The following is a 21826-nucleotide window of genomic DNA, read 5'->3' as shown; positions in this document are numbered from 1 at the left end:
AAAATAAATTCTAGAGTCACCCCTGGTTCACCTTTATGGCGATATCTCGAAAAGGCGTCCACCTATAGAACTTAGGCCCACTCCCTTTTAAAATTATCATTAACACATTTCATTTGATACCCATATCGTACAAACACATTCTAGAGTCAGGCCTGGTCCACCTTTATGGCGATATCCCTAATTGGCGTCCATCTATAGAACTATGGTCCACTTCCTCTTAAAATACTCTTTAATACCTTGCATTTGATACACATGTCATACAAACACATTCCAGGGTTACCCTAGGTTCTTTTTACAATATGGTGATTTTCCCTTACTTTGTCTCCACAGCTCTCAACTGAGTATGTAATGTTCGGTTACACCCGAACTTAGCCTTCCTTACTTGTTTTGTTATAATCTCTAATATGTTCTCTGAACCTCGTTCTTACTTGCCGTCCTATTTGTCCTATGTAACTATATTGGCGTCCGCAGGTAAGCTTGTATACGCCGTGGCTGCTAAACGCATCCTTTGAGTTAGTGTTAATTCTTAGTTTTCGCTCTAGATTATTCGATGTTTTGAATGCTGTGTTAATGTTGTATTTTTTAAAGAAGTCTGCCAACTTATATGTTGCTTGTTCAGTATATGTCATAGTCGTCCAGCTACTATATTCGTTTTCATTATTTCTTTTTAGTTCTCCATTTGTCTTTTTAAGCTTATCTATTAGTGCTTTTTTATATCCGTTGTTTGCAGCGACAGTATATGTATATGACCTCAAGTTCACTCTTATATGCCTCTTGTGTAAGAGGTGTTCTTTCAAGTCTATGTACCAAGTGCCTTAATGCTGCATTTTTATGCTATTGGGGGTGATTTGAGGTATTATGTATTATTGTGTCGGTGGCCGTTGGCTTTCTATATATGTCATAGTTAAATATTTTGGCTTCCTTATCAATATTTATCGTGAAGTCTAGATAGTTGATTCCTCCGTATTTTTCTCGTCTTTCTATATATGTCAGAGCTAAATATTTTGGCTTCTTTATCAATATTTATCGAGGTCTAGATAGTTGATTCCTCCGTCTTTTTCTGTTTCCATTGTAAATTTTATATTTCCGTGCTGCTTGTTGAGGTACTCCAGTACAAGCTCTTCGTTATTAGTTGTTAAGATGCATATTATGTCACCCACGTATCTAGCATAAAATGACACGTCTAATTTGGACTTCATATCAAAAAAATACTGAATCCAAACATTACATCCGAGTCTAACTCCGCCAATCACATGGTCGAGAATGCATGTTCCCCAGCAAACATCAATAAAACTGTTAGGGTTCTTCACATACAAGCAAAAAGCCGACGCCTCAACGTACTCGAAAACATGGAAATCTTCAAACAGAAGACATTCGACGGTAGAATAATAAACGAACAGATAAGCACAATTTCTGACACAATATTCGAGCCTTTAAAATTTGTTTACAACAAACAAAGTAATAACACAGGTACAACAGACAAACACACAACAACAAATAAACACAAAATAATTAACACACCAAAACAACAAACCCACAAAGGTCAATCGACTAAAATTACGGATTTTTACCTGCCCCAGTCAGCCACACAAATCGATCAGTAAAAACCACCCTCGGTTCTAAATGAACACACAGCACATACACATAACTAAATATACACAAGCATCAATTTTGACAATACCTGCTCATGTACCTACGAACTATAAATAGACGACAAACGACAACAACAGATCAGAACGAAAATCGACACTGATGATACCACAACGCCGAAACCGGTTTGTCTCAATACCAAATTTGACAAGAGGTGACGGAAGATCGTTCCAATATACATCATAATTAATGGATGTCAATTCAATTTGGGCGCAAAATGGGTGCGATTGTCAAAAATTTTTTCAGCCGAGCAAACCTTTTGTGATTGAATCATGGAACCCGCCCATAACAGCGCACCGTTCCATGTATGTAATGGCCGAGACACAACGAAGTTTTATATGTTTATAGATGCGTTCAACGCAATTTTATGTATGCCAGTAACCTCGCTAAAATCACCCAAGATGTTGCGTTTGTAAATATGAAGGACTGTTATAAACGTTCTCACTATACATGAAAAATACTTGCTAACATATTTTATATTCTACTCATTTGTTAAATTGCAGTTTTAACTGTGAAAAATTTTATAAAAGTACCAACAAGTCACTTGCAAAGTGTGAAAGCACCTTTAGCCAAATCAAATCTCAAATTCTTCCCCTTATGCTTTGCTTGCAACAAAAGTTGGAAGATGGGTACTTTTTCATGTCAGATGGCGCTAGTGTCGCTCGATCTGCCGTTCTCAATAAAAATGCGTGCAATCTTCTCATAATGCATGGGATTGTGTTAAACTCATTTATGTAGATGAAAAACTGCTTATGTAACGGGTCTTTAAGTCTGTCCAAGGTGACAAGGTTGTTTTGTTATGTAAAAGCTTATAATGAGTGGCAACGCTTTATCGTTCCGAGCAGCAATACAAATTTGTTTATTTATTTTTTAAATAATACATTTCATACTAACTTATATTAGTAATCATATAATTGTGTATTTATTCAAACAATGTATGCATAAATAGGAATTTTTTTTGCAATTATTTCTTAAGATAATTTTTCCTTTTCAAATATAACTATGTGCATAGAAAATCGAGTGGTACGCTAGATTTCTTCCCTAAGAAACTCACCTCTATTGACTTTCTTTCCAGAGTGAAACTACTATTTCACTATTATTTAAAGCGAACGCAACAGTGAAATTGGTAAACGAAGAAGTTGTTTTTTCTAATCTTTCACTTAAGTTTCACAGACCGTAAAATTGTTCCAGGAAATTTGTTTTATTAGTGATACAAGATTATTATTATTATTGATAGGTATGGAAGCACTGGGACCTTTGTGCAGATCTATTGTGCAAGACCTTTCAGCCTAATTTTGTATCTGGAGGCTCTTGGTGTATCTAAGTACCTCTTCAGGCTTTTTACTTCATATTACATAGGGATTAAGAGTCCCACCACCTAGGTGGGATAGTCTCTGCCTAGCTAGAGCGACGCATTCGCAGAGAATGTGAACCGGCGTTTCATCATCCAGCTCACAGAAACGACAAATTTGGATACCAGATAGATTTAATTAACTTAGGTGATATCGTAGACCGCAGTGTCCCGTGTAGTACCCAGTAAGAGTTCTTAGGTCCTCCCTGCTTAGGTTAATGAGTTTGGCTGATACTTTCGTTGCCGGAAGTACAAACAGTTTGGCCTGCCTTTGCCCTGGGCAATCAATCCAGTGACATCTGAATTGTTTAGTTTCCCAGTTATTTATAGTTTCCCTGGTGTGTGCTTTTTTGAGTCCACAAAAGCGCTCTGAACCATAGAATGCTGATGTAGCACCCTGCTTTGATAGGTAATCTGCATGTTCACTACCTTCGTGTCCCTGATGGCCGGGAACCCATTCCAACAAAACCTTGATTTTGGCTCCCAGGGCATTAAGGATTTCAGTGCATTCATCCACTAGCTTAGATGTAATTGTGTAGGATTGCAAGGCACGCAGTGCCGCCTGGCTGTCCGACATAATGTAGATGCTCTTCGATGTTGAGCCTCTCCGCAGACATTCTCTACCACAGACCTCTATTGCTTTGAATTTCTGCCTGAAATATTTAGGGGGTTAGCATCCCATTGGTATCGATTTTTTGAAGTTTGGCCCATAGATACCAGCTCCCGTTCTTCCGTCATCGAATTTCGATCCATCCGTGTACCAGACCTCTGAGTCAGGGTCGTTATAAGGATTCCCTATTTCCCAGTGGGTGCTGTTCACAATGTACACTTAAAAGTTCCGTGAGATTCTGAGCTTAGGAGACATTACGTCACGCAGTTGTAATGAGGGATTTCCTATGAATTTTCTTATTATTTTCATATGCCCTATCAATGATATGATAGGCTATCATATATCCTTCTTTCCTCATTATTCAGTTGTCCCTCCCAGTTCCAAATTGATTTTTCTACTCTTTAACATGGACAGCACACATCGTATTATTATAGGGCTTATGTCCTTGTCAATCATAGCTTGTTCGATAGCTTGATGTGTTGTGTTATCGAAAGCCCCTCATATATCAATAAAAGCGCAGAGGGCTATATTTTTTGACTCTAGAGCCTTTTCGATTTTTACCGTGAGACTATAAATAGCCGTCTCCGTGGATTTCCCTGACTGGTAGGCGAACTGATTCCTACACAGAGGGGGTTTATTTAGATTGACCTCCCTGATATGCTGATCTAAGATTTTCTCCATAGAAACGAGCTCAGGCTTATTGGTCGATACGACGAGGGTAGTTGCTCGGGTTTCCCTGGCTTTGGTAAGAATACTGTCTTAAGCTATGCCCACCTGCTCGGGTTATGGCCGAGCAGTAGTGATGCCTTATATAAAGTGGAAAGACTGGGGCTGCTTTATCCCTTGCTGTAACAGACAAGGGTAGACCCCGTCCGGTCCTGGTGACTTTAATGGGCTGAAATTAGACAGCGCCCATTGCACTCGTTTCACAGTGGTGAGCTTTGTTGCTAGGCTTTTTTCATTACACTGATGGTTGGCAAATCTGCCATTATAGGTGGTGATTGATAGCCTGCTGTGTAGTCAGGAAAGTGTGTTTCGAGCAGGGGCATAGCCAGAAAATTGCCTTGGGGGGGAATGTGATATGAAAAAGGTTATATTAAAAACTCCAGCGCATGCGTCGACTTTTCTTTGCCATTTCATCTAAAACTTCATCAACGGTAACAATTTGATCTAGTTTTTAATCAGCCTAAAGGCCCCATTAATTACTGATACTTAGCATAGACTTGACTTGGCTTGAGAACTGTCACTTACAGTTCTGTTAAATGAACATTGAATGTTACTGATTACTCAAAACTTAGCAACTCCTAACTTGACTTGGAAGTCTGTTGAATTTAGATTTTCTATGTAAGTTCTAAGTGACGTTTACATTTTGAGATGCCATTTGTTTGTTTCTATTTCATTTTGACATTTTGTCATACAAATTGACAATTATTGATTATGATGCCAGATTGTATCCGCTAAGTGGAGTATAATCTAGGCTAAGTTGCCAAGTGTACGCCGAGTGAAGTCTATGCTAAGTATCAGTAATGGGGCCTCAAGAGTTGAAAAAGATCTCTCGTTCGTTGCCGTTGTTACTGGAAGCGTACACAAGATTTTCAACAATATGTGAACATTAGGAAAAGCCACAGAATCGCATTCCTGTAATATTAATCATAGATAAATTGATAAAAAAAAACCGAAGGACCTCCTTCAGGAATAAGTAGAATTCATGCTTTTTGAGCCTATGCATGAGATCTAACGTATAAGTATATAAAATTCAAAAGAAAGAAACTGATCGAATAGAAAAAAATTTAATTTAAGAAATTCATATCTACACGGAAAAACACTAATGTGTTTTTTACATTTTAAAATGTGAAAACACACTTTTTCATTTATCAAATAATTTGAATTTTACATTTTTGAAATGTGTTTTTGATATGAAAAAAATGTAGATTTTACATTAGAATAATGTGTTTTCCACATGGAAAATAATGTCAAATTTGCATTATATTTCGAAATAGCAAATGTGTACTTCGAAAAAATGCTGTCAATTTAACATTATTTAAATGTGGAGAATAAAATCAAAGCACGAGAATCGTTTAGTTCGGCAAACAAACAGAATCGTAAGCAATGTTTATTTGTGTTTTTATATTAGCTTGTCGCCGTGAAATAAGGGCAGAAGAATCATGCAAATATTCAGACGCATGGAGTTTTCATATTTGCCTTTTCTTTCCGATGAATGTAATCGCGGTTGAGGCAAACGCCTGAATTGATTATATTCACGCATGCAAAAAGTTGGTTGATTTTAAATCAATAGGGGGACTCATGAAAGCATATAAACTTATAAGGTGTAAAATTATACCCATTTACACACGCTGTTATATGAACGCACCTAGTAATATTCTTGATAAACTTGATTGTTTATCAGCTGTTTTATTGCCAAACAAAATTTTTTTGATTGCTATACAAATTAAAAAATGCCAAGATTAAGTGAAAAATCAAAACTAAAACGTCTTTACTTGCTGATGTTGGAGATTTCTGATGAAAATGCCTGCTGTAATGTCTGCACGGTTGCATTCCTTTGAGTTTACCGCGTTTACACAATGAAATGTGCGCGTAAATTTATACAAATTGTGTAAATGATTTTCCATACAAAATTTGACAGCTCGTTTACGCACTAGATAAATTTATACCTTTACACACCTTATAAGGCATTTATAAGGTTACATTCATTACATTACAGTCCCCCTAATGTCGATTATATTCGTTTAAGCAAGTTGGATCATTGAACACGATCATGTTACCGAATGTAATCGAACGTTGTTGTGTTGGATTTTTGCTGTTCTCTGATATGTATGTAGATGGTCGTTAGGCAAATTTACAAGGAAACTTCTTTATGAAATTATAGTAAAAGTTAACATGTACATTTGTATATTTAATAAATTGCAGAATTGTTATGAAACAGAATATGATTAAAATATAAGTGTTAACTTCGTACATACATATGCTTGCATATTAAAAATATAATATCACCAACAAAGTAAATACGTAGCAGAATTATAAAAAAAGTTATTAACATAGACATAAAAACATCAAATATTTGAATTATAACGACCTAAATCAAATGATCCTGAGGCAAGTGGGGAGGGTTTAAACCCCCAAACCCCCGTCGCTCCGCCCCTGGTTTCGAGTAATAGTTTGCTGGTCTCTTCCGGCCTCGTGGTGTAGCTCCCATCTGTTTTTTTTTTTAACGTGCCAATTACATTTTTGTGATCTCTAGAGTAGGCTTTTTGTAGTCTAACCGCTGCTGGAAGATCATTAGTCTTTTCACAGAACCGTTTTTAATCACACATATGTATCTAATTCTTTATCATTACTAACAAAATCCTCAATATTCACTGTAACTGAGCACGCATTTAAATTTTGATTTCTTGTTAAAATATCAAATTTGTCAGACGTCATTATAACACCGAAACCCTGACTTAAATAAAAATCCGAAATAACATGAAACAAAATTCGTAAAATATGGCCACCTATTACAAATTTAGATAAAACTTGTAACGTACCACATGCTGCACTATTACCGATACCTTTTAATACTACAACATTGTTAATTCGCTTTCCATTAAATTTAGCCGAAATGGGTTCCTTTAAAAGAGAACATTCAGCTCCACAATCAAAACAAAACTTATATGACTCACCATACTGAAGATCTCCATTTGGTTCAACCACTGAATACACGTTCACCCGTTGTTCTGACATATTTTCTTTTTTTCAGCTCCCTACCTGTAAACGTCCCGCGCTGTACTTGATTGTTGATTGATTTCGCTTTGGTGTTTTTAAGACGACAGTCAGCGATTTTATGGCCAATTTTCCCACTAAAATGACACTTGACGTAGGCAGGCAACTTTAGTTTCTTGTTCTCAGTACCACCATAAACTTGTCTTCCTGAACCTTACGCTAACCGAATGAAAAGGCTTTCAATTCCAGCTGTAGCTCATTTATGCTTTTGATGTTCGTTGTAAATATTGGACGATGTAAACGCTGGTCTAAATTTGCAGTGTGCGCAAAAACCACAGATATCGCAATTTCTTCAGTGCTAATTGACTTCCACCGTCATAGCAAAGGTATAACCAAACGGCTCCCATACAGTGAAAGACATTCCACATATCTTGGATGACCATTCATAATATTAATAAAAGTAGCAGCTGGTGTTTCAACACCCAAAAAACATTGCAAAAAATGTTCATTGAATTGATCCCACGATATGCCGGTGAACGATAACCATTGCGATGCACTTCCATAATCATGTCCACTGTTGAAAACCAGGACATTGCATCAGCGCCAGGACATTCAGGATTGAATTTTGGTAGTGCAATTATTTTTCCCTCTTGATTTGATGATTTCTGCATTTGCAAGGCCTTAACCAGCACAAGGAAGTTACGGTTTTGCGTCTCCAATAGTGCACGCCAATGATCGCTTTCATTTTCTTGAGGCGAAGTCCATCCTACTTCTGATGTCGGAGTTACCTCGACGTTTTGCTGCCAATATAAAAACTAACTCTTCAAAAATCTCAATCACGTATTTCAACTAACTCCACATATCTGAATCATATATTTTCATCATATACTCTTTGCAATTTCAACAAGTGCTTTCATCATAAAACTCTCTTTTACACATCACTCAGGGCCACATTCGATAGAGCAATATTACTCTACCTTGCTTCTAGCAAAATAATATCTCAGTAAAAAAGGAAAGATCACATGTGCCTTTCACCGCATACTATGTTGCAAATTTAATTCAATGACGCAATACCAAATATGCCAAGTAGATTCTAACACAGTAGTTGAATATACCGACATATAGGGATTCAAGGGGTTGTGTAGCGCAATATATAGCTTCTCCAACCCAATTGTCAACCTCACCTTCGAGCGGCGAATCCCGTTTCACTAACAGACGAGGCTCTGGCGACCCCAAGCTCCTCATGGAACTTGGGGGTGGGGAGGGGTGGCCTGAATGTTCAATGTGGCCATATAAATCGTTCCCGAGATGGTCGGGCCAGCACCTTAATGGTGCTGTGTTACCGGAGCGTATCGGATCTGTATCCGACAAAGGACCATCACATCGATAATACTCCCCAAAGCCTTCGGGGAGTAACCTAATCGCTACAACAACAACAACAACAACAACATACCGACATATACATATTCATACATATACATATAGTTAGATTTATTCACAGATGCCCTAACTAAAAGAGATTACAAAATTGCGTTTTTCACAGATTTTGGTATGATATATTGAAAAACAGTCGCAGTTTAAATTTTAAACTCCTAGGACCAATAACAACAGAGTTATGCCACTTTTAAAAAGCCATGTCTACATGCAGTCAATGAGAAAATAAAATGTTTTTTTTGCTTCTACTATCAATTTAGACCTAAATACGTCCAGATTTTACAATGTTCTTTCTTGGTAAGCAGATCGATAGGTATTAATTAAACAATGCTTATTTCTTTGCACATACATATTTATCCATGTACCTTTGTATATTTATATAAATTTTTACTATGTTCTAATTCTTTCTTATAGATACTAAGTGATCCGCCAAGACTGATAATTAAAAAAGTGCAAAAAGACGATCCTGGCATGTATCAGTGTTTTGTTTCCAATGAATGGGAACAAATTCAATCGACAGCGGAACTACAACTAGGAGGTAATATCCAATCTTAAATCCTTTGACAGTTTCGATATGTACATAATCGATACGCTCACGTTAGACATAAAGGGTTCAATTATTTAAATATATAAGTAAATGAGCATTATTACTTGAAGACACATGAAGAATTTCTGTGTTTTGCTGCTGTTTGGGCGATATGCTAAGAATGAGGCCATGGCATTTTTTATACTCAGCTGAGCAGAGTTCACAGAGTATATTAATTTTGTTCACATAACGGTACCTCGCGGCATAAACTAATCGAGATAGATATAGACTTCTATATATCAAAATGATCTGGGGGAAAAAGAAATTCATTTAGCCATGTCCGTCCGTCCGTCCGTCTGTCCGTGAACACGATAACTTGTGTAAATTTTCAGGTATCTTAATGAAATTTGGTATGTAAGTTCCTTGGCACTCATCTTAGCTCGCTATGTAAAATGAACGAAATCGGACTATAACCACGCCGACCTTTTCTATATCGAAAATTTCGAAAAACCGAAAAAGTGCGATAATTCATTACCAAAGACAGATAAAGCGATGAAACTTGGTAGGTGGGTTGATCTGATGACGCAGAATATAAAATTAGTAAAATTTTGGACAGTGGGCGTGGCACCGCCTACTTTTAAAAGAAGGTAATTTAAAAGTTTTGCAAGCTGTAATTGGGCAGCTGAGCATGTAATGTTCGGTACACCTGAACTTAGCATTCCTTACTTGCTTTAAATGGAAATCATGGCACACTGCGTGTAGCCTTTTCATCTGTGTGTATTTTCTTATATAAATGGGCCATACTTACATCCAGTGGCGGATCCCCGGAGGGGGTCGGACTGAAAACAAAAGAAAAACGTCTCTAAGATGCTGCATGCATTCTTCATTATTATAAAAATTCATATAATAAATTGAGAAAAAATTTCGTTGCCTATTGCAAAAAATCCCTCCAATGTGTATCTTCTGAGAAAGATTTTTTTTTGAGTGTTTATTTCTTATTTGGTACATTGGTAGCCACAACCGCTAGTGCTTAAAGGTATTTTGCTTACGTTTAGCGAATAAAAATCTGGCTTAGAAGTACAATGACAAAGTCTACAGTACGAGCATTCTATGGAAAATCTTAAATTTTTGCCGATTTTCAAACTGCTCTCCTTATTCGTAATTTTCAATGCTAATATATTTTAAAGAGATATCTCACACACACAAATATGTAGTTTTTGTTGTTGTTGTTGTAGCAATGCTCGCCCCACCTAATAGCCGCGACCGATCACAAATTGTCATCAATATCCTCTAACGGGAGTCCAAGGAAACTTGCCGTTTCAACAGGGGTGGACCATAAGGAAAGGGGTGTTAGAGGCGTTGGTTCCACATTACAATTGAAGAGATGGTTGGTGTCATGTCTGTTACAGTATCCAGAACGAAGTTGAGCAAGAGTGACACGCGTTTCCCTGGGGAGTATGCGTTCCTCTTCCGCAAGTTTTGGATAATTTTCGTTAAGTACTGGATTCACCGGGCAATTCCCGGCATAAAGGTCCGACGCCTGTTTATGGAGTTCACCAAGGACCTGCTTGTGTTTTTTCACTTCATACGGTTGGGTTCTCAGGTGCCGTATTTCCTCAAAATGCTTACGGAGATGACTCCTTAAGCCCCTAGGCGGTGCTGGTTCATCAATCAGATGTCTGTTGGGATGCCCAGGTTTCTGGGTATTCAACAGGAACTGTTTGGTCAGCATCTCATTTCTCTCCCTGATGGGGAGTATTGTCGCCTCATTATGCAGATGGTGTTCTGGGGACATAAGAAGACAGCCCGTGGCGATTCTGAGAGCAGTATTTTGGCAGGCCTGTAGTTTCTTCTAGTGGGTGATTTTTAGGCTTGGCGACCATATGGGTGACGCGTAGCACGTAATCGGCTGGCTAGTTGCTTTGTATGTAGTCATGAGCGTTTCTTTATCTTTTTCTTTCAAGTACTGCCAGCGAGGGATTTGAGGATTTTGTTACGGCTCTGAATTCTCGGAACAATTGCGGCTGCGTGCTCACCAAAATGTAGATCCTTATCAAACGTCACACCCAAGATTTTGGGGTGTCGGACAGTCGGTAGCGTAGTGCCATCGACGTGGATGTTCAAAATGGTCGACATTTGGGGCGTCCATGTTGTAAATAAGGTTGTAAATATGTAGTCATCAGCCGAAGTAGTTACTCACAGATACACACGCATATGGCTATGAAAAGGCGTGGAATACAGATATATATGTATATAGCTGGTAACTAACAAGCATGAGTTACAACTATTCGATAAATTATTAGACTTTAGGAGAAATGGGTGAACGAGGAAACCGAGAGTATAAAAGCAGCATACAAGCTATTGGTTGTGAAGTATAATTGTGAAGTACTACTCCCAAAGTAATCCAAATAAAGACCAGTTTGCAATACTGAATAGTGGAGTGATTTATTCAACAGTTTAGCGATTCGAACGTTAGCAGAAGGTTTCAAATAAGCGGAATTCCCCAAAATGCGTTACAATTGGTGTCAGAAGAGGTAGCGTTGAATAAATTCCAGAGGAGAACAAGGATATGGACAAGTTAGGTGATTTGAAGATCCGGCAGCTCAAAAGGAGTTGGAGAACCGTGGGTTGAATACAACCGGCAATAAATCCGAACTACAAACACGACTACGAGAGGCAATGACATCAGAAGGAATTAACGTAGAAGGGTATGTCTTTCATTTTGATGGCGATGAGACAACAAAATTGGAGGAAAAAAACGAAACACCGCAGACAATGGCGAACTCAGACTTGAACATGATATTGGCTGAAATATCGGCACAAATGTCTGAAATGTCATCACATGTATCCACCAACATGTCATTGCAACTGGAATCACAGGAAACACGTATAACATCCAAGATGGAAACACAACTAAAATCCCAGGAGACTCGAATAACAACCAAGAATAAAATAATTTGAAAGAACAAGATACACACATAGCACTACAACTAGAGGCACAAGAGGCGCGAATATCATCAAAACCCGAAGCGCGAATGGACGAGGAAAAAATCGAGGCCGAGGTGGACGCTTTCGGAGGACGTTTCCAGGAGTTGCAACTCAATCGCCCGGCTGCTTCAGCGAGTAATACGAAGACGTCATTGAATGCTGAAGATAAAGTTGCTGCACTGTTCATGGCATTGAAAGGGCCTGCAGCTGAAATCTTGCAGACTATTCCAGAGTACGAACGGAACAGTTATGGAGCATTGATGGCCGCTGTCTAGAGACGTTATGGAAGCGAGCATGGAAAACAGTTATACCAAATTGAATTGCAAAACCGTTTCCCATAAGCGAATGAGACTTTGCAGGAGTTTGCTTCGGATGTTGAAAGATTGGCTCATCTCGCAAATGCAGACGCACCCGTGGACTACACCGATAGGGTTAAAATTCAAATCTTTATAAAAGAATACGGGATGTCGAAAGGAACGAGCTACATATGCGAATACAAAACCAACATTCGCAGAAACGGTATCACATGCTAAGATTCAGGAAACAGCATCGCTTCTATGTAAGCCATCTTTAAAAGGATGCCGTGTGGAAATAGAAAGGCCAGACAGAGTGAACACAATAACGGAGTGAAAGAGTTATCAAATGCTTCAAATGCGGGAAGCCAAGTCACATTGCACGCCATTGCGGTCTCGACCCTAGTGGTTCCAACAGCATGAATGGTCTTAATTACAGAGCTGGAGGAGATGAGCAAGAGCGACCCAGATGTACAGATCGAGAACTTGCTCCAGCTATTGAATGTGCTGTTATATCTGTATCACAAATCGGAAGAAGAACGAACAGTCTGACCGTCAGAGGAGGTGCGGATGGCAAGGAGCGTTTACTGACTGTAGATACGGGCGCATCTCATTCCTTGATCCGATCTGATTTGGTCAACAGGAGAGTAAAGCCATTACCTAGAGCAAGATTGTGTACGGTCACTGGCAAGTATAACCAAATCCAGGGAGAAGTGGCATGTGAAGTCTTAATTGGAAAGGCCACGGTTCTACACAAATTCGTTGTGGCAGAGATTGTTGATGAAGTCATATTGGGAGTTCAGTTGACCATGGCATCAGGATCGATATGCAAGAATGATTATGCGCTATAAGAACAAGGATGTGCCACTTAACTTCAGTTTAAAGAAAGGGTTTAGCAGTAAGCGAGTGCTGGTGGAGGAGATTCGACAAAGACCACAAGAGTCAAAGGAATTAGATCGGGCAAAGATTGATGGAGCGAATGTGTCAAACACATCAAAATCAAAGGTACCGCCGAGGAAAACACTGGTATTAACAAACACTAATGGACGCACTAAAACCAACCAAAGAATTTACCAGAAAGGATGCGAGTATGGTTTCAAGCGAGGGCGCACTGCTATTGTGAAGCGTCAGAACGATACTGATTATGCAAAGCCAATCGGCCAAGCCCAACCTCTCCAAAGTAGTCCAGTGGTCATGCAACAGAGTGCGAGTTAACGAACCAGGTTAATGAGTAGTCAGATGAAACACAGGTACGACGATAACAACAATTCGGAAGGTTCCTTGGAGGGAGATTTTGTACTGTTAGACAACCCTCCCCGGCGGAAAGGTGTTCCATCCAAATTTTGGTGCAGTTGGGAAAGCCCGTACAAAGTTGTGAAGAGGATTAATGATGCCATCTACCGCATACAAAAATTGGGAAACTACGAAATAGAAGGGTTCATTTGGAGAGGCTAGCAGCGGTTGGATCGGGAGATTTGTCTGATCGGGATGATCAGACTTATGTGGAGGGCAGTGTGACGAATATTAGCATCACTGAGCTGCTACTAAATAAGTGTAGGAATGCTACCTTAAGTATAACTTGCAATGTGGCAGCACACTTAAATGCAACCCTATATACGTCACACATAACCGCAACTCGACGAACGCGCGAAGGACAGCGAAGAACAGGCAGTTGTAGTTTGAACCTGACACACGCGACACTAATCGGATATACGTTCGCTAAAATATTATAAATTTTATACTTTAAAAATAACTATATCATTACTAAATATATACTCTAATAAAATTAGTAAATAAACATTAAACCGGAGTTGTGTGGTTATTATTTCCTACAGGTGGTGTCAGAGGTGTGACGTTCCTGTTGTAATAAGAGAAAAATTGCGCAGAAAATTATATATTGTGCGCGTGTTAACTTAAACTAGCTAAGTGCATACGTATACATATTAGCTACAACGCAAAATTAAATCGCAAAAGATTACCTAGAAGTTTTTATATCGCGTTAATTTTAAAGCTATCTCAAAGTGGTAGCAGCTAAATTCTGAGAAAAAAATAATCAATACGTGTGTGCGAACACTGTACAAACTTGACATACATATGTACACATTTGCGGCGTCATTTCAAAGTGCCGTTATAATATTCAGTTAGTATATGTATATATATGTGTATATATATATGTATATGTATATATATAATAAGAAACAACATATTTTCTCAAAGACACACAAAGAGAAGCGCTAGTAACGTGCAAAGGCAGTTGAATAAGGTGTGCGGGTGTATAAGTTCTGTACGCTCGAGCGACAACACAGAGTAGACGTGTTAGTTGGAAGAAGTAAAGTATAACTCCTATAAGCGCAGTGTAGAAGCGCTAAAAATAGAGTGAACAATTGCAACCACTAGAGTGGCGCAGAGAAGACGCGCCAGTGACGTGAGTTTTAATAGCAACGCAAGATTAGATGTGTCAGTGAAAAGAAAAACTATGATCCAAAAAGCGCAGAGTAGATGCGCTAGTGATTATTATGATAACTGAAACCCTAGCACAGAGTAGATGTAGTAGTGGCAACAAGTAAAAACGTATAATGTACGTACATTTGTGCAAGTGAATTTGCGTAATGAACAAAACAATCAAAGCGCAGAGTAGACGCGCTAGTGGCAATAACAATCGAGTAACACGAAACATAGTGTAGGGCGAGTGAATTTGCAAAATTACATCAAAAGCAGTGGGACTGAGCTAGAACAAAAACAATCATCTATAAACCATACAGCAGAAGACGGCAACAGAACGAAAGACGAGAATAAATAAACAGCGAAAATTGGAGAACGGAAACAGGAGCAGCTTAGTATACTTAAGTATAGATTTAAATACATTTCAAAATTTGCGGAAGAAAGGTATGTAGTTGCATGTATAAGAGGAAAAGAGACAACAATCTATAACATGTCTATGTCTAATTGGAATAAGTGTGCAAAAATACGAAAGCAAAAAGATTGTATACAAAATCTTATAGGAATACGATAAAACGATAGTATTTCCGCAACTAAAAACAAACTTTCAAATCATTTGTTCTCTTAGTGCTTATTCGGGAAACATTTTTAAATAAGTTTTCAATCGTAATTTATATCAAGGAAATTGTTCAAAATCGCATGATTTGGTTAGTCGCGCAGATAATATCATATTTAAATTATCCTTACTCAAATTTGTTTTTAAATATCATATTAAACATGAACCGAGAACAGATTTTGTCATTGAATGTAAATGAATTAAAAGAAGCATTCAGTAGCTTAACTCTGTCGACAAATGGACGGAAAGCTGTATTGCAAACTAGGCTTTGTGAGCATTACGGTCTGGCAGTAGACGGGAACGATGGTTCCGGGCATGAAAGCGACTCATTTGAGAGTACCATGTTACCAGCAGTGGGGCGTCCGGCTTTCACTTTGCGCGATATTGAGGGTTCGCTCTCTACTTTTAGCGGTATAGGACATCCAACGGTAGAGGACTGGCTAGAGAAGTTCGAAGATAATGCCGCTGCAGTTCAGTGGGGGGGATTTTCAGAAATTTATATATGGGAAACAATTATTGAAGGGCGCGGAAAAAATGTTTATTCGAAGCCAGCGGGGTATATCTCCCTGGAATTTACTTAAGGAAAGCCTGAAAAAGGAATTTGGTATTGTGCTTTCATCCATCGAGGTACATCGGGCTCTAAGAAATCGTCATCATCTACTGAGTTATAGTGTCTGATTACATTCGCGGTTTTCGGTAGTGTTATTATGTTGGTCATTTTGAGTGGGAAATCGCGTTTTAATCGGGTTTGTAGGATATATACTTGACAAAATATTTGAATTCTTGGTTTGTATAGCATTTTCAGTTCAAATGAAACTTTTTTCAAGTCAAATGAAACTTTTTTCATTTCAAATGAAACTTTTTTCATTTCAAATGAACCTTTTTTCATTTTAAATGAAACTTTTTTCATTTCAAATGAAACTTTTTTCAAGTCAAATGAAAGCATAATACTAAGGTTATTGTCAATATATTTATATCTTACTTTATAACGCTAAGTATTTATCAAATTTTTCTTTAAGACAACTATTTCTAATTAGCCACATTGAAGGCAAAATTTTTGCTTAAATTTTCTTTGTGGATTAAGCTGCAGTTAAGGTCGGCTTAGTTTAGCCTTGCCTTTTGATCGTTTCAATTTTTAATAGATAAAGTAGCAGGGTTATACGCTAGGCAACCTATATACTACAGTTTAACCACCCACTGAAAATAAGCACCTATATTTTTTACTTGTATCTACTCCTCTTATATATAAAGCACATTCTTCTTCTACATATACTTCGTCAATAACGTAGGAATAAAGCAACGTTGAGAACAAAGAGAAGGAACCAAAGAGCATGTTGTGAACGTATTTCCTATTCACTGTCTGACACCAACTAACACATTGGTTGAATCGTCTGTATTATGCTGTTCTCTTTGACCAACGTCTTACCAAACATCATAGAACTATAGCAATGTATTGAGAGAAACATTACTTTTACCAACTATATAGTAGAGCATGTGGACTGCGGAGAGATCTTTTTTAACTATGCTGAAAAACATTACCGTAAAAAGTGATATTTTCTACTTTATGGCGCAGTTACATTGCACTTCACTTCTTTGGGCCTTTGAAAACATATACATTTGTTTTTATTCCATTATTTTTCATTGTATATTGTATTTAAATGTAATACTTAGAATATATATATTAGAATGGGTCGATTTATTAACCTATATCACGCCATCGATTTTTCGATAGGATTTGGGGTCAGGAAAAAAGTTTCACTACGCATACCCAAAAAAATAATTTTCGAGCCTGCGAAATTTCATTTTTTTTTACTTTTTTTTACTTTGATTTTTAATGGTTTTTTCATGACCTACTAAAAAATGTTCGGAGATTAAGTTTCCTTTAAACTATTCTGATCTATTTCGTTGTAGTGCGAATAAAACAAAGTTTATTCCACCTTACGGCCCAAGGTTTCGCCAAATTTCCTTGGCATCATCAGGGGCGTAATATTTTTAGATATGGCGGTTCACAAAATTACTAATGAAACATAAATAAAATTTACAAAAATTACACCATTAATTACATAGAAAATCGGTACCATCGATTTGTGGTACACTTTGTCACATTAAACACTATACAATTTTCATTTGATTGTATAATTTTCATGTATACCAACGTTTTTAGCGGACGATTTTGGGTCGGACAGGGTATACATATAAGAGCAGATACAAGTAAACAAGAAAGGAAGGCTAAGTTCGGGTGTAACCGAACATTACATACTCAGTTGAGAGCTGTGGAGACAAAGTAAGGGAAAATCACCACGTTGTAAAAAGAACCTAGGGTAACTCTGGAATGTGGTTGTATGACATGTGTATCAAATGGAAGGTATTAAAGAGTATTTTAAGAGGAAGTGGGCCATAGTTCTATAGATGGACGCCATTTAGGGATATCGCCATAAAGGTGGACCAGGGGTGACTCTAGAATTTATTTTGTACGATATGAGTATCAAATGAAAGGTGTTAATGAGTATTTTAAGAGGGCGTGGGTTTAGTTCTATATGTGGACGGCTTTTCGAGATAACGCCATAAAGGTGGACCAGGGGTGACTCTAGAATTTGTTTCTACTATATGGCTATCAAATGAAAGGTGTTAATGAGTATTTTAAAAGGGAGTGGGCCTTAGTTCTATAGGTGGACGCCTTTTCGGAATATCGTTATAAAAGTGGACCAGGGTTGACTCTAGAATGCGTTTGTACAATATGGGTATCAAACGAAAGGTGTTAATAAGTGTTTTAAAAGAGAGTGGGCCTTAGATCTATGGGTGGACGCCTTTTCGGGATATCGCCATAAACGTGGACCAGGGGTGACTCTAGAATGCGTTTGTACAATATGGGTATCAAATGAAAGGTTAATGAGTATTTTAAAAGGGCGTGGGCCTTAGTTCTATAGGTGGACGCCTTTTCGAGATATCGCCATAAAGGTGGACCAGGGGTGACTCTAGAATTTGTTTGTACGATATGGGTATCAAATGAAAGGTGTTAATGAGTATTTTAAAAGGGCGTCGGCCTTAGTTCTATAGGTGGACGCCTTTTCGAGATATCGCCATAAACGTGGACCAGGGGTGACTCTAGAATTTGTTTGTACGATATGGGTATCAAATGAAAGGTGTTAATGAGTATCTTAAAAAGGAGAGGGCCTTAGTTCTATATGTCGACGCCTTTTCGAGATATCGCCATAAACGTGGACCAGGGGTGACTCTAGAACGCGTTTGTACGATATGGGTATCAAATGAAAGGTGTTAAAGAGTATTTTAAAAAGGAGTGGGCCTTACTTCTATATGTGGACGCCTTTTCGAGATATCGCCATAAATGTGGACCAGGGGTGACTCTATAATGTGTTTGTACGATAAGGGTATCAAATTAAAGGTATTAATGAGGGTTTTAAAAGGGAGTGGCCCTTAGTTGTATATGTGAAGGCGTTTTCGAGATATCGACCAAAATGTGAACCAGGTGATCCAGAAAATCATCTGTCGGGTACCGCTAATTTATTTATATATGTAATACCACGAACAGTATTCCTTCCAAGATTCCAAGGCTTTTGATTTCGCCCTGCAAAACTTTTTCATTTTCTTCTACTTAATATGGCAGGTGTCACACCCATTTTACCAAGTTTTTTGCTAAAGTTATATTTTGCGTCAATAGACCAATACAATTACCATGTTTCATTCCGTTTTGCGTATTTGGTATAGAATTATGGCATTTTTTTCATTTTTCGTAATTTTCGATATCGAAAAAGTGGGCGTGGTCATAGTCGGACTTCGGCCATTTTTTACACCAATACAAAGTGAGTTCAAATAAGTACGTGAACTGAGTTTAGTAAAGATATATCGATTTTTGCTCAAGTTATCCTGTTAACGACCGAGCGGAAGGACAGACTGTCGACTGTGTACAAAAAATGGGCGTGGTTTCAACCGATTTCGCCCTTTTTCACAGAAAACAGTTATCGTCCTAGAATCTAAGCCTCTACCAAATTTCACAAGGATTGGTAAATTTTTTTTCGACTTATGGCATTAAAAGTATCCTAGACAAATTAAATGAAAAAGGGCGGAGCCACGCCCATTTTGAAATTTTCTTTTATTTTTGTATTTTGTTGCAACATATCATTACTGCAGTTGAATGTTGACATAATTTACTTATATACTGTAAAGATATTAACTTTTCTTTTAAAATTTGAATTAAAAAAAAAAATTTTTTTTAAAGCGGGCGTGGTCGTTCTCCGATTTTGCTAATTTTTATTAAGCAGACATATAGTAATAAGAGTAACGTTCCTGCCAAATTTCATCATGATATCTTCAACGAATGTCAAATTACAGCTTGCAAAACTTCTAAATTACCGTCTTTTAAAAGTGGGCGGTGCCACGCCCATTGTCCAAAATTTTACTATTTTTCTGTTTTGCGTCATAAGTTCAACTCACCTACCACGTTTCATCGCTTAATCCATATTTGGTAATGAATTATCGCACTTTTTCGATTTTTCGAAATTTTCGATATCGAAAAAGTGGGCGTGGTTATTGTCCGATATCGTTCATTTTAAATAGCGATCTGAGATGAGTGGCCAGAAACCTACATACCAAATTTCATCAAGATACCTCAAAATTTACTCAAGTTATCGTGTTAACGGACAGATGGACGGACGGACATGGCTCAATCGAATTTTTTTTCGATACTGATGATTTTGATATATGGAAGTCTATATCTATCTCGATTCCTTTATACCTGTACAACCAACCGTTATCCAATCAAAGTTAATATACTCTGTGAGCTCTGCTCAACTGAGTATAAAAATATAGGTGCTTATTTTCAGTGGATGGTTAAACTGTAGTATATAAGTTGCCTAGCGTATAACCCTGCTAATTTATCTATTAAAAAATTGAAACGATCAAAAGGCAAGGCTAAACTAAGCCGACCTTAACTGCAGCTTAAATTCACAAAGAAAATTTAAGCAAAAATTTTGCCTTCAATGTGGCTAATTAGAAATAGTTGTCTTAAAGAAAAATTTTATAAATAGCGTTATAAAGTACGATATAAATATATCTTGACAATTACTTTAGTATGGTTTCATTTGACTTGAAAAAAGTTTCATTTGGAATGAAAAAAGTTTCATTTAAAATGAAAAAAGTTTCATTTAAAATGAAAAAAGTTTTATGATTTTTAATAATCGGGGATTGCCCATATTGCTATTTTAAATGTATGAAAACATTTATTTGAAGCAATTTTTTTTAATTTTATAATTTATTTAATCGCCTTGTCCGTCCTGATGTCACGTTGTTTAAATTTTTCCCAAATTATTAAATAAATTATAAAATTAAAAAAAATTGCTTCAAATAAATGTTTTCATACATTTAAAATAGCAATATGGGCAATCCCCGATTATTAAAAATCATACAAACAGGCAAAATTGGTTAATTCGTTGTAGTTCTATAAATAGAACGAAAACAGCAACAAAACCAAAGTTTCTTTGAAAACCGCCGTACCAAGCATAGCTTTAACACATAATTGCATACGAAGTATGCAATGTGTAAAAGATTAAAATATGCAAAAAGAAGGCAATTGGGAAAGACTTCACAACAGGCATGACGTAGCTGAATGCGTTTACAACCATTTCAACTATCGTAGGGGTGCGAGTTCGACTCCCACTCCCGGGAGAAAAGGCTTTGAAGAGATTTACAAGGTATAATCGAAACAGCTGTCGCCTTGTCCGTCCTGATGTCACGTTGTTTAAATTTTTCCCAAATTATTAAATAAATTAGAAAAAAGTTTTATTTTAAAATGAAAAAAGGTTCATTTGAAAGGAAAAAAGTTTCATTTGACCTGAAAATGCTATATGTACAGTTTGTGTGGTTGTGCATTTTTAATTTTTCATACTCATTTCTCCAAGCTATTGTAACTATTTTAAAGTTTCTATAAAAACACTGTGCGCTGAAGATATCTTTGAAATATTTTTCAGCGCCTAGTGATACACTTTTTATAGTTTCTTTGAAGTACCTGTTGGTTGATTATAGATTTGGGTGGCTAGATATTGATCTGATTTGGTGAGGTATCTGGTTACTTGGATACTTATTATTTTGAAGTCCTTCTTTGTAGGAAGGCAAAAATTTGTGATCTCCTAAGTGGCAGAGTTCACCTTCAGCGTTTTTTAGCTTACTTTTTCGGTCCGGTATA

General features: G+C 37.4%; 1 protein-coding gene across 1 annotated transcript in view; it reads left to right on the top strand.

Moving 5' to 3' along the window:
- Window positions 1-21826, top strand: part of Dscam4 (Down syndrome cell adhesion molecule 4) — a 2049237-nt gene that overhangs the window by 745899 nt on the left and 1281512 nt on the right. The window contains 1 exon segment of the mRNA XM_067787909.1: window positions 9180-9303. Within this exon segment, the coding sequence (XP_067644010.1) occupies window positions 9180-9303 (124 nt within the window).

This window comes from Eurosta solidaginis, chromosome 5, assembly GCF_040869045.1.
Source record: "Eurosta solidaginis isolate ZX-2024a chromosome 5, ASM4086904v1, whole genome shotgun sequence".
Taxonomy (NCBI): Eukaryota; Metazoa; Arthropoda; class Insecta; order Diptera; family Tephritidae; genus Eurosta; species Eurosta solidaginis.
This window is presented reverse-complemented; position numbering and strand designations above follow the sequence as displayed.